At 52.0% G+C, this 14452-nt stretch overlaps 2 protein-coding genes across 3 annotated transcripts in view; one reads left to right on the top strand and one right to left on the bottom strand.

The window, feature by feature from the left end:
• LOC122384262 (transmembrane protein 107-like) overlaps positions 1-14452 on the bottom strand; it is a 62455-nt gene that overhangs the window by 28904 nt on the left and 19099 nt on the right. For both annotated transcript variants that reach the window (XR_006257006.1, XM_043371463.1), the window contains one exon: positions 1062-1133. The gene's annotated coding sequence lies outside the window, so the exon portion shown is untranslated. The remainder of the gene's footprint in view (positions 1-1061; positions 1134-14452) is intronic.
• On the top strand, positions 6692-9886 carry LOC122384253 (endothelin-converting enzyme-like 1). Its single transcript, XM_043371452.1, has one exon. It carries the CDS (start codon positions 6847-6849, stop codon positions 9241-9243), a length of 2397 nt encoding a protein of 798 aa, XP_043227387.1. The 5' UTR covers positions 6692-6846; the 3' UTR covers positions 9244-9886.

The raw sequence follows: 14452 nt of genomic DNA, 5'->3' as shown, positions 1-14452 counted from the left end.
CAACGGCTTAGCTTCCAGGCTAGCGTTTCATTAATGCCGCATTTGCCGTTGGTGAAACTCGTTGGCTATTTTTCTGGCTGATATTTTTTCACGCCGGCGGATATTTTTCGCCTGATTGGTGAAACTCGTCAGCGTTTTTTTATAGAAAAATTGCGCCAGGCGGCTATTTTTCTGTTGGTATAGCTGATCTCTGGTGACCTGACCATAGGTGACCTGGGGTAAAAATTTTCACAGACGATGCGAAATTGAGGTATCATAACCTATAGGTACCAAGTTTCGTGGCGGTGCGCGCCGCGGTTTTCCTTACACGCGCAAAAAAACTGGCAGGTCTGGCCAAAAACGCCCCCCTCTCCCCCCCCCCTCAGGCGAATGCTGATCCTGAAATATAATATTTGGTCTTCGCGGCCCTCCATGTGGTCCCCAGTAACTTCAGACTCGTGGTTACGCGCCTGGCCGCAGCCGCTGAGGTCACCTTGATGCGCCGTGCTACCGCGGCGGACGGGTGCCTCTCGGCTGGGCGCGCGGGGCTGCCGCTGCGGCCGACAGAGTCGGGATGAGTAGCCGCAGAGGCTACTTAGTGGCAGGGCAAGCGCTAAGCCCTTCCACTCAAAGGCAGGGCCACGGCTCAGCGCTGAGCCCTCCCACCCACCATCAGGGCCCAGGCCCAGGCTAAAGCTAAGCTCTCCCACAGCCCACTCACTGCAGGGCCACAGACCTGTACCAAGCCCTACCAAAGCCCACACAGCAGCCGTAATGAGGACAGCCGTTCTCCGCGCCCCTTCCCCAGAACACTGGTAATCCCGGCTAGCCAGTGCAGTGGCCACCAAGTGCAGGTGTTGCGGTCATCGAATGGTCCCCAAAATAAACACGGTTGGCTTGTCGGAGGTGACCTCAGAAGAGGCTGTTGCAGCATCCATCATCCAAATGACAGCACTAGGGGGTAGGGATACCACCGGGATCAGGTGGGAGGTCACTTCTCAGCTGTCAGTACTGAGGTCAGCTATTTGGACTGGCAATCGACACATACAACATACAAGCGGTAGCTTGGCAGAGCCACATACCTGGAATGCTTTGTAGGTAGTCCCCTCGATAATCCGATAGCGTCGTCTTGTAGCCGCTGGTCACAGCGCCACCTAAAACACAAAGAAAACATCGTCAGGCGTTAACAAAGTCCCAAAAGACTACTACATCGATCTCATCTCTGGCATTCTGGATATGAATGATGATGATGATATTTATTGAACAGAAAGTACTGGAACAAAAGAGTAAATCGGAGATTGGTGCAGAAGCTCAAGGCTTAATTCGGGGCACCTCTCTCCGTGCACACTCATTCACAAACATACAAGCTTACGTGCAGACTCGTACCTATGCTTTACACTATATACATACATACAAACACACACTCTTAATCACTTGTACTGGCACGCGCACACGTAACAATTCTTGGCGTATCAGATAATTGTTGTGTACTATTATTAGCGTCACGTGCATACATGCACTCACACACGCGCGCTCACACACACACACACATCGCATTTTCAAACAGTTACACTACACTCCATCATACGCATCATACATTCACACACAATCAGTCATTAATGTCTCGCGTTCATTGCACATCAGCGACCGCCGCACGAGGAGGGACACCCGCCCACAGCGCCCCGGAACAGCCGCCGGGAGCCGCCGCCCCACGCGCCCGAGAGGAGTTTTGGTGATCAAAATCTGTGGGAATTAATTATGTATTTCTGGAAACAGCTTGCCACCTCTCGTCCGCTGCCCGGGTTGAGTAACTCGCCATGAAGTAGCATCTTAAGTTGTTTGGATGTTGGCAAAGTTCGAAAGTCAAGATTGAGAATTGTGGATAGTTCCTCGAAAAGCGTTTGTCGAATATTATTGTATTGTATGAATAATGTTTGTGGCTAGGCTAGCCCACCCTAAGACAAAGGAAACTGTGGCCGCATGGCCTCATGGCGCAGTAGCGTGCAGCTCCGTCCGCTCAGTGCAGCTCGGTGCAGCCCGGGTGCGCCGCGCCGGACCGGAGGGCTGTGCGGCCGGCGGCAGGTCAGCTGCGCCGATCTCCGCTGTCCGGAGACCCAGCAGCGATACGGACCACCGAGCGCAGCCGTCAGAGAGCTGCGCCCGGCCGCCGGCGTCCGGCCGGCCCCCAGCCGGCGGCTGCACCCCTTCCAGAGGCCCCCTCACCGCCGCCAGAGCCAGTCACGGCGGCCCAGTCCGCCGAAACGCCTGACACGACACGACGACACGCCAGGCGCGTCCCCGCCGCCAGCGCGCGCCGCTCAAACAAAGGGTGTCACGCTCCGAGAAATGGACGGCGCCGCTCCGCGGCCGGCTGCCGCGGGGCCGAGGTGGTCTGAACGTGACCACAGCTGCAGAGGATGGGCCGAGAGCTCCCCGCCGCCGGCCCCGCCATGGGAGAGGAGAGGAGAGGGAGGGCATCCGGACCGGATCCTAATCACAGACGGCACGAAGACTCGCCATTCGCCAGCCGCCATTACAACCCATGACCGATAGCCGCAGTCATCAGGTCACACTGAACGTGGACACTCGTGATAAAAATTCAGTTCTGTGCAATGTTGAAAGCTGAGACCAGGCTACCTAGAATGATATTACGCACTGGCCATGGCAAACAATGACCCTTAGACTGACTTATCACGTCCCGACTCGGGACTCGTCACGAACGCCCAGGTGCAGCGAATCATTGACCTATTGATCATGAATAGGTACATTGTGTAATGTGTATTTTAAATCCACCAATACCAATCAACTCGCTTTGTATCCAAGCAGGCATCGATCTTACGCCTATTTCAGACTTCCTACCTAAAAATCTAATCACAAAAAGTTGGTGAAGGATTTGCTCGACGGTCGGACAGCCAGTACACTAAGAACGGACCGCACTATAGTGGCCCCCATAGGCGCGGGAACCAGGGGGGGGGGGGGCAGTGGGGGCAACTTGCTCCCCCAACTCTGGGGCCGTGGGGGCGGTGCCCCCACAACTTTGAGACGGAATACCGCACTTTTTTGCAACTGTTTCAGTTTTCTCTTTTATTGTTGAAAAGGTCAAGGGATGAAAAATAAGTGGCCTAAAACCGGTAAGAAAACTAGATTTGGGGGAACCCTATGTTGATCTCTATTATGGTGTGCCCCCCCCCCCCCCCGTCTGAAAGCAGTTCCCGCGCCAGGGGCGGCCCCTGAAGTAAAAATGTAAGTTTTGATTTTTAGATTATTTTCTAATTTCTACCTTACGTTGCTAATGATTTTAACAGCAAAGTGAAAAGTTAAATCGATTCCCGGATAAACATTCGGAGTTTCTTGGGCCGAATTGAAAGGCATGAGGATTCACAAATCATCTAATATAGCTAAAACTAACTAGAAGCCATGGCTGAATAAAATTATTTATGTTAAGTGAATAATTGAGCCCATTGTTCAATGTTCATGAATGACGAGTAACGATTGTGTTCTCTGTCGTTCCCGGTAGTCCGCAGGGGCCCGGCGACGTCAGGCCGTGTAAACAGGTCAGCTGATGACCCCACACCGGCCGCACTGATGGCAGCCACCGGCCGCAACCGCAGCACACCAATTACGCGGCGGCTCGCCAATAAACAAAGTCAAACAGGCGGAACGCCAGCGCGCCGGTCAACTGCGCCGCAACCGCGTTACAGAGCCGTACAAATAAGCAGCAACCTGCTGAGTAATCCTACCTTTAATTAAAAATGGCAGAGCAGGAAAACACGGCATTGACAGATGTGAAGCTTCGCCGCAGTACGAATCAACAAGTAGCAAAACAGGATTGAGGATTTCTTGTAACCGAATATATTGAGGCTGCCGGCTATTACTGTCTGGTTCTCGAGCGCCGAGTCCGGTCGGTCGGTCCCGGCGCGGCGGCAGGGCCGGTCGGGCCCAGCTGACCGAGCGGCGCGCGGCACAGGTAGGTAGGTAGGTGCTCGGCGGCGCTGCAAGCCGCCAGCTGGCCTCTGCCGCCGCCGGCCGCCGCACACTGGTCGGAAACGCTCCAGCGAGAGGCCAGCGGCCTTTCCGCAAAAGTTTTTTTGCTTGTTATTCCACAACTAGTGAAGCAAACTTCATAAAACTTTGCATACCTTCTCTTCCATATGTAAGCTATCATTTGGATATTAAGCCCTAAATATATGACGTGAATCTGTTAAGTTATGACGTCATAATTGAGTATAATACAGGATCTAGCACCACTTTAAGTCAACAAGGTAAATTGGGAGCTGCTATTCGGGCACCGAGAATGGTTTCATGCACTCCTTGCAAGGTCCAGTGCTTGACTTAAGCATTGTTGACTTTGCGTGACGTCATTTATGACGTCACTAAGGCCATGTAAGTTTTTCGTCAATAACTCCTGATCAGATGGAGCTAGAGAGTCGGGAAAGCCACCATTGGACTCAGGAAGACCTGCCGAATCGAATGATATGCGATATGACCTCCTTCAACCATTTTCATGACCTGAGGGGCTCCGACCTGACCTTGACCCGAGGTTAACACCTAAACCCTCGCCGGCACAGGGGGGGGGGGGTTGATGCAACCCCCCCCCCAAGGTTTTTCGCGAATAACTCGCGTAAAAAGCGGCCGATCGCGACGAAACTTTCAGTACCCTCGCATTGATCAATTTTACACCTACCCTAAAAATTTCATGACCCTGACCCCAATGACCTTTGACCTGTGACCTCTTTTCCGTGACCATGTTTGGCCGAAATCGCGATTCGGCGTATGTCGGCTCGCATTAGCCGCGCGTTTGCAAGCTTTTCGTGGTTTCAAACGTTCAAACATGTGATTTGATGTTGCTCCCATACATTAGGATGGGTGTCAAGGTCACCTGAAGGTCAGGTCAGGTCATTGACCTTTGGTGACCTCGGGTGACCTCGGTTCACTTTTTCGAGTTTTACATGTTTCTAGGCTAGTTTTTGGAGCTGAATTCTAATTTAGCAACCATTTGAACATTTACGAAGTAGTTTTGGCGCCTTCGTAACATGTTACGAAGCTGTCAGAGGCGGTTGACTCGTATTACGAATACCCGTCACAACCCCTACCGGTTGACCTGACCTGACCTAACCCGACCTGGCCTAAATGCATGAAGACATTATCTATGATCATAACTAACATGATATTCGTGATCAGCACCTCGACAAAAAATAACAGCCACCCTTTACGACGTTGGAATAAGTCCCGCGAGTTTCCCGACTTTTGGGTCATTGACCTGACCTGGAAGGTCACCCGATGACCTAGGACCTTAAAATTGGGTATCATCGGCTTCCTCTCGTGACGGGCAATACGCTCGTTTTTTTCCGCGAGGCTCTAGCTCGATAAGGGGCCAAACGCGAGGGGGAGGGTCGTACACACAAGGGTCGTACCCTTGTGCCGTCGAAGGACGCAAAATGGCCTGTGCCGGCGAGGGTTAAGTTGACTTCACCCGAACACCAAGTATAGCATTCAACGCGTCTGAGCTAGACAAACACGATTATGCCAAAATCGCGGCAGTGCGACCATTTTTGGCAAAGTAATTAACCTAAAACCGAGCCCGTGCCTTGTGGCACTTACCTGACCTAAGAGGTCACTGGCTGACCCAAGACCTTAAAATCGGGTAGTACCTACCTAATTTTTCCGTCTTATAACGGCACACAAGCTTGTTTTTTTCCGCGAGGCTCTAGCTCAATTAGAGGCGAAACGGCGAAGGAGTTGTACCAACCCTCCCCGGTCAATGTAGAAAACCAATCGTTCCGGCCAGGGTTAAATACCTACCGGCATTGTGATCTAATGTAAAAAGACGGCCCAAGGTAACCCGACGTCAGTGACAGGTGTCCTATATTTGCAGCGTCTTATATTCACGAAGGTTTCAATTTCCACTTTCTTCAGCCGAGTGATGGTTGTCAATAGCAAGGCTCTCTAAATGCAAACCGTAATCGCCACGCAATATGTGGAAGGCTTGTGATGTCAATACATACATAAATGCATACATAAAACGCGCTTTTCACAAAATTCATAAACAATGACCAGTCAACTACGCATGGATGCGTGCAGGCCACACAGGTCAGCGTAAGCCGGGCGCGGCGGCCGAGCCGAAACTGGGGCGGGGCGGGCGGTAGTTGGGTAGGAAGAGCGGCTCCTGCAAATTTTGCGCAAATATGCGCAATTAGCTTTTATGTTGCACTGGTGTAAATTTAAATCCTACTTCATCTCACAAAAAATCAGAGTGGAACTAGATGGGACTACCTGTTGTTTCCTTACCTAAACTTTGCAGTAATATTCCAGAATCACTGTAGGAAAGCCTTCATAAAAAGCTATAGTACATCTTAGTTAGGGAAAAAGTATACCAAAAATTTTGCACTGACCAGTCGGCAACTTCATAAGGAACATTTTGATGCATAATATGTGGGATTTCAATTTGGTGTCTATCAGCAATAAGACTCTGAATATCCGGCTCAAGAAACCTCTTGCTCCGCGTCAGTTTCCGAGTTCTGGGATACCCCATCTTCGGGGGCTGATTACAGCTATTTTCGGCACCCGGATTAGTTTTTTTGGCCTAAGTATAATAATTTGATCAATTTCAAATCGATCTATATAAAAAATAATCCGAGACTCCGGAATCGCCCGTGGCCTCTCGTGAGGGCGTTTCCGACCAGTGTGCGCCGGCGCCGCCCGGTCGCCGCCGGCCCCGCCACCAAGCAGCCCCGGCCGCCAGGCGGCGCGCAGGTGGCGGCCAGCGTCCGACCGGCGACGGCCGCGGCGGCCGGCAGTCCACTCTGCGACGTGTCCGAGAGCGGCACGCACGTGCAGCGCGGCCCGCCGAGCCCCCACACACCCGAGATGGACACGTCGCGCACCGCGCCGCCGCCAAACGACCTGGCCGGCGTCGAGGCCGCCAGTGCCGAGTGTCGCGACAAGAACTTCCTCTTCTCGGACACGCGCAGCGGCGGCCGCGATGTGTGGATCGTGCGCGGCTTTCAGATCTCCAAGCTGACGCTGTACCAGGTGCTGACGGTGGCGCTGGGAGTGCTGGCCGTGCTGTTTCTGATCCTGCTCATCGCCGTGTCGGCCGGCGGCGGCGGCGGCGGCGCGCCGAGCAGCAGCGCGGCGCCCAGCACCGGCGCGCTCACCAGCACAGAGTGCGAGAAGCCCTCCTGCATCCAGCAGGCGGCACAAATGGTCGGCTACATGAACTACTCGGCCAACCCCTGCGAGGACTTCTACGAGTATGCGTGCGGCCAGTTCAGCATCAAGCACCCGCGCGGCATCCACATCAGCTACGGCGTCAGCAACATGCTGGAGGACTACAACCGCGGCCGACTGGAGGAGCTGCTGGAGCAGCCGCAGTTCCACGACGACGACTCCGCCACCAGTAAGGCGCGCACCTTCTATACCTCGTGCATCAACGCCTACGACCAAAACGAGAACACCGTCTCCCAAATGGTGGAACTCATCAACTCGATGGGCGGCATGGAACTGTTCGGCACGTGGAGCGAGGAGGGCTGGGACTTCTTGCGCACGTTCCAGAACACACGAGAGGTGCACCGTGTGCGCCTCTTCTTCGTGGTGATCTGGTTCCAGAAGCTGGACCGGATCATCATCCGGCTGCCTCGTCTGGGACTGAGCCAGCGCTCTGCCTACCTGTCCGACGACCCTATGTACAACAGCACCATGGACAACTACCGCCGCACTATGAGGAGCGTACTCAGCCTGCTGGAACGTGACAGCATGGTACTCGACTCCAACGTAAAGCGGAACTGCAGCAAGTCGTGCATCGACGACATCGTCGACGACATCATCGACGTAGAGACGCAGATCTCAAAGCTCTCGCCGAGCATCCTAGACATTCTGCCGGGCCCGCGGAACAAGGTGAACCTGACCGACCTGAGCGGTCTCACCGACCGCATCGACTGGCAGGAGCTGATGGACGCTCTGTTCGGCAAGGGAGCCATCACAAACTCTGTATCCGTGCACATCCCCAGCCGGGAGTACATGCAGGGCATCAACAGCCTCATCAACGACACGCCGAAGTCTAAGATGCATCACTACATGATGTGGGCTCTCATCCGGCAGTATCTGCCGGCGCTCGGACCCAAGTACTCCATCCTAGGCCAGGAGCTGGAGCACAGCATCGATGGACGGGAGACCAAGCCGCGTGAGCAGATATGCTACGACCTGCTGCGCACCTACATGGGTCGCGCCGTGCGCGCTCTCTTCATCTCGGGCCACATCGGAGACCAGAAGGTGTCCGCTGTGCGCTCGCTGGTGGAGGACGCCCGCGAGGTGCTCAACGAAAGCTTCGGCTGGATGACGGCGGGGGCACGCGCCAAGTCGCAGGAGGTGCTGCGCAACCTGACGGTCCTGTACGGGCACACGCCGTGGATCGCTGAAACCGATCGACTCAACGACTACTATCGCGAACTGTCGCTGGACTCAAAAGACTTCTTCAAGAACCTGCAGGCCGCCTATCTGTACCAGTCGATCGAATACAAGACCAAGGGCACCACACCGGACGATGAGAGTGACGCCGAGAACGGCTACGTGATCAAATCGGAGCCGTCTGACGTCAAGGTCACCTTCAGCCCTCTGCTGCAGGCCATGAACATCCCCTACGGCGCGCTGCAGGAGCCGTGGTACCACCACGAGAGGCCCAGCTACACCAACTCGGCAGGCCTCGGCTCCATCATCTACAGCGTCCTGGCGCAGCCGTTCCTGCTGCACCATCGCACCTTCCGCACTCCCAACTGGTGGGACACCGAGACCAACAACAAGTACCAGAACTACAAGACCTGCATCCACGAGCGCTTCAACAAGTACCAGACGCACATCCCGCGCGGCTTCCAGATGAACCAGGGAACGCGCAAGGTGATGTTCATGCGTCCGCTGGTGCATCTCGACCCCAGTCCTTCTATGGACTACCTGCAGGCGCAGCACTTCGCGCTGCAGCTGGCCTACAAGTTACATAAGCGCCTGGAGGCCAAGTCGTCGAGCAGCCCCGTCCTGCTGCCCGGTATGAAGCACACGACCACCGACCAGTCGTTCTTCCTCGCCTACGCGCAGAGTCGCTGCCAGAACAACCAACAGTACTTAGAGGTGCTACTCAACGCCGCATTCCACAAGTTCCCGCATCCCAAGCTCATCAACAATCTCGTGTTTAACAACCCGAACTTCAGGGAAGCGTACAAGTGCTCGTCCGTACCACCAATTCATGCCAGTCAAGAGTGCAACTTGGAGTAGGTGTGATGCGCGCGCGCGGAATCCGCCGCCGATACCCAGTGCCTGGTGACTGTGTCGTGCTGGCCGGTGACAGTGCGGATATCTCGGCCGGCCGGCCCGCAGGTCCCAGTTCATCGACCCGGAGCGTCCGGTGTGCAAAACCGGCGCACCGGCGGCGGCCGCGGCGCCCGTGGCACAGCCGCACCGTTATGGGACCGGTGCGCGGTCGCGGCCCCGACCCGGCGCTTCCGCGTGGCCGCTAAAATAGGGCGCCGCCGATGGCCGGGTGGCGGAGGCTGCGGTCGCGAAGCGCCCACGGCCGGAGAGCGCTGTGATTGTGGACGGACCTCGGGGCGGCACAGGGCGGCGAGCCAGCGCCAGCCCAAGCCAGACACATATAGATGAACAGAGATATAATGGTGCGCACGGCAGAGTGTCCGGGAAGGGGCGATAGGCCGAGAACGCCAGGTCGGCTGAGTGCTGTGGCGCACTAGTAGTGTCAATGGAGCTATTTTATGAGGTGGGTCCCCGAGTGAGTGTGAGTGTGGGCGGTGTCTGGATGTGTGCGTCAGATTGCGCAGCGTGAAATGTCAATAGTTGGAAATATGTATAAGTGTCTTATCGTGTCTTCCCAAATCATTGAAATACATAAGTGTCTACATGACCCACGGTGTTACTTTTCGCTCACAACATTTATGAAAGACAGGAAATATTGAGCCACTCCTCAAAGTTCGTTCCAGCCGGGGCAAAGGACTTGACATCTCATTTACGCTGGGAGATAAATTAATTAAAAGCATTTTTATTTTTATTTCATTTTAATTTAAAGCAATTTAAAAGCAACAACGCAAAATTTTGATATTTTCAGAACTTGTAAGGTGTAAGGCGGCGCCCTAGGTGCGTAGGTATGTGCAAGCGACGAAGCATACGACATATTACGTAATTGCATACACAGTGTAGCGAGCCAATCTCACTAGCACGGAAATTCCCCTTGGTCCAGTCGTACCGTGCCACTACACGGATCCCACTCACCGACAGTTAAACACGTCTTATCAGCCGCCGGTTAAAGTAAAAATACCTATAAAACGTCCCCGAAACGTTTGAAATTCATACCACTTTGATCATTATTGCCTAACCGATAATCAAGTTCGAATAATTCAATCTGCACAGCGTGAATACGAGCAACAAAACGCTAACGTTTGAAACTCAATTACGGGCCTAGCTTTGGGCACTTTGGACGATTTAATGAGCGAAGAAGCCGTTTGCCGATCGTCGGATACTGACCCAAAGGCGACTTATTCTCTAAACATAGCAGGCTTAGTGGACGCGAAATTTTCCGTTCGTACATAGAAACTGGCAGCTCGGGAGAAGCCGCACAGCCGGTGAATAGCTACTTTAGCGGCGAACGACGGATGGAGTGGCGGCCGGACGCCGTTCAGGTGTTGTGCCATGCAACGTTGGAGTCTCCGGGGCGGGCCAGGTATGAGGAAGAGCTGTTGGAGTCTCCCGACCGGACGACGGTCGAGTCACAGGTGGCACGTTAGTCTCAGGTGGCCTGCTAAGAGCCTCCGACCGCACGGTGGTCAGGTCAGGTCACAGGTGCCCCGCTGAAGTCTCCAGGGTAGACAGGTTGGAGCAGTAGCGGCGGAACACCCTCAATTAAGGGGGGGGGGGGGCACTGCCGACTTTTGGTCCCATTCTTTCCATGTAACGCCCATAGGGCTAATGTTAAAATGCCAAAATCAAAGGGGGCACGGTGCCCCGGTGCCCTCCCCGTTCCGCCGTCTATGGGCTGGAGTCTCCCGAGCAGCGGTCAGACGACCTGTTGGAGCTTCCCGAGTAGGTACGTAACAGTCCAGGTGGCCCGTTACAGTCTTCTGTGGAGTTGTCAGGCTGGCCCGTTGGAGTATCCTTCACATTGACTTCACCAGAGCTTCGTGTACTCGATTATGCAGAACCACCACCCGTTAATGCTCAGGCGAAAACGACACAAAACTTGGTAAGTCTACCCCTAACTATTAATAGAAAACGTTTACGCTTCCAGTCAGTGTTGTATTTTTCAGAATATTGGATAGAAAAACAAGCCTAATGGGAAAATGTTTTCATCAATAAAATAAGAAAAATGGCATTATTTATCATTAAAAAAGAATGTTTCGTGCATTCGAACAGCCACGTTACAAATACCTATGATGTGACAACTGACAGCTGATGCATCCACATCATTTTCTTTCAGATGCTGTCAAGATCCTGACATGAAATTCTGCTCTATCGATGAGCGATAAAATGGCGTTACGCGCCTTTGCAAAAATGCTTTAAAATGTAAATATTTACTTCCTTTTTTCTCTTCCTAGGATTTTATTCTTCTTCATCAGCTCACCAACCAAAATCGAATTTCAGAACACTGCTTCCAGTGCCCTAAAATAGACAATCAGAGAGCATAGATGGGTCAATCCGTCTTTTCCTCACAACCAGTCCGATAATTTAAAAAGCGTTGAGCAACATTAATTCGGACACCGGAATGTTTCGTCAATGTCATTCAAAAGGCTGACTATATTTGTCATGTGATTAACCCTATTAGTGGCAGGGGGGGGGGTTGTTTTTATCCACCCCTCAGCTTTTCGGGAATATCTCCGAAACCGCTGAAGCTACGATGCTGACATTTTCTGACTTTTCCTAAAACTAAATTGGGCACATTCCCTGAAAATTTCAAGTTCATAACTTTACCAGGGGCGGCTCCAGAGCACTGGGAATTGGGGGGTCCTATTCGTGAAGCGAGTCATTTGGGCGAAGATCACGATGCTGCACCAGTTTTACGAACAGTGAATGAAAGGTATCATGTGATAACATATACAGTTATTGTGCATCCTCTTTTGACACGTTTTTGCTATAATAGGCGGATCCAGGCGTCCAAAAAAAGGGGGTTATGTTTTACCTCCCAACATAGGTGCCCTGACACCGCCTATGCATGACCAATACAATTGTAGTCGTTCTCTCATAAGAAAATTGTAACATAACAAGACCGTTACCACCCTTTTTAGAAACAGTACCAACAAAAACCTTATTTACTATACTTTTTGTGTACCCCCAATCTCAATGATCTGTATCCGCCTATGATTTTTGAAAATGCATATTTTTAGGATCCATGTGAATTCCTGGTTCATTCTCTATCGATCGGCAAAAGTTGCGTTAAGATTGGTTCAGAAACCTGGCCGTGATAAACAGTTTAAAATGTATCTGCAATTTGCCCGTTTTTACCCCCTCTACCCCCCCCCCCCTATTGACATTTTTTAATTTTTATTTTTATTTTAGAAATGTAGATCACATTGAGCGAAATCGAATGCCGTTTGAATTTTGAAAATCGGCCCGTTAGATCTCGAGATATCAAGGGGGGGGGGGTCGTAAACAGCCCCCCCCCCCCCTGCCACTAATAGGGGTAGCCAGGAGCCTGCCACTAATAGGGTTAAATTCATTATATGTAAACACGTGAGTGCAAGAGGGAAGTGGGAGCAGGGACAGTCGACAAAACACTTTGCTCTTGTGGAACTTTGGAAGACCAATTCGGCAGGATTGATACGGGTAGTATGAGTATGGCACGAGTCTTCACGTCTGTGCAAAATCCTTAGGTGTATTGTGCAAAAGCGCATGACACATAACTTTCAAAAGACGAGCTTGTGGAGATGGTTCTAGAGTCTGGACACGTAGCGATGGGCCACCAGCAAATGTAGCTGATACTCCCAGGCCATTCGAAAGTATGCAGCACTCTTTCATAATCTTTCTCCTCCTTGTCCTCAAGACAGGTGAAGGGTAAGATCAGCAGAGGTCGTCACCAACGACCATCGAAGTTGAAATTTCCTCCAATTAAACACAATCACAAAAGAAATACCATGGCTTATCAGTTGAGGTCAACAAGACGGGATAATTTTGGGGAAATCTACTGAAATGACAAAAAAAAATCATATAAGGTGGCATAGATAACAGTAGAAGTTCAACTGTTATCTATGAGGGTGGCATTCAATATTTGGCCCACGGTGTATTTTACATTATGCACTGACATTTACGAATTCAACTGGCCTGTCCTTACATAACCTGGAACTAAACACGTTCACACTTAATACGGAAAATAACAGGATTAATGAATTGCGTCAAAACAAGGAAGGCACGCACTACGCGGAATCACCCCCGTCGATTCAAGATATTCTGCTTACAGCACGTTCCCGATACGTACACCAAAAACTCAGCGGGCTAACAGCACTTGTGCTAAAACGGACTATAGGAAACCAACATGTGTCCGACTCGGAGGAGCGTCGCCGGTTACGATCCCTCAGAGTGCACACTACACAAGTCGGGATTAAGACAATGCGTCGGCTCGCAGACGAGTCTTCATGTGGTCGACAGCCGTTCATCCAGCCGCTCAGTGGTCAGCGATAAATACAGCAGAGGACACACGACAGCGGGCAAGACGGCAGAGCCAATGGCTGTGCTGAATAGTGAATGGTCAGTCAATGGTCATATGGCAAGAAATGTCTTTGCCTTCATCTTTCCGTTGGCAAGTAGTTTTCGTTCAATAGTGGCCTCGACCCTCTGCAAGTTAAAACTGCTACAGATCACATTAAATCAACTTAACCCGGCACCGCCTGGGCTATTTCCGTACCCACGACAGCCTGGGGGGGGGGGGGGGTCGGATCCGACCCCCCCCCCCTGTTATCTCGAGAACCAATGGTCGTATCGAGCCCCGCGAGGCGGCGTTCGAAAGGTCTCTACGAGACCTTCCCAAAGCACTCTTAAGATTTTAAGATTGAGGTCAACTTTCGGGTCAAGGTCAGGTCAAAGGTCAAATTCAGGGGTTTTGCATGAATCGGCTTACGGACAGCGGAATCGATAGCTGCTGCTCGAAACTCACCAAAAATGACCTCAAAGGCCTAGTGAAGGTACCATGTGCGTATAGGGGTCATACTAGGTACAGGTCAAGGTCAGGTCAGGTCACGAAAGGTCACGGTTTTCACTTTCTGCTACATGGGCGTGCGACACATGTTTTATGGCTTATTTTTCACGCCGAATCCGATGGTAATGGTTATATGTGACCCCAAGTCACTGTGCTGGTGATAAGTGTGCATTGAAAGCATAAAAAAGGTCAATTTTTCAACTTTTTATTTTTGACATAAAAATGCACTTTTCTAGACGAGCTTTGTCCCAGGAATCTAGTGGTGCCATTTATTTTCACATGCGATGTTCA

Source organism: Amphibalanus amphitrite, unplaced genomic scaffold (assembly GCF_019059575.1).
Source record: "Amphibalanus amphitrite isolate SeventyFive unplaced genomic scaffold, NRLGWU_Aamphi_draft 000014F_arrow, whole genome shotgun sequence".
NCBI lineage: Eukaryota > Metazoa > Arthropoda > Thecostraca > Balanomorpha > Balanidae > Amphibalanus > Amphibalanus amphitrite.
This window is presented reverse-complemented; position numbering and strand designations above follow the sequence as displayed.

Excerpts from the sequence above, each read along its gene's own strand:
- LOC122384253 (XM_043371452.1), top strand. The coding sequence starts at position 6,847 with ATGGACACGTCGCGCACCGCGCCGCCGCCAAACGACCTGGCCGGCGTC.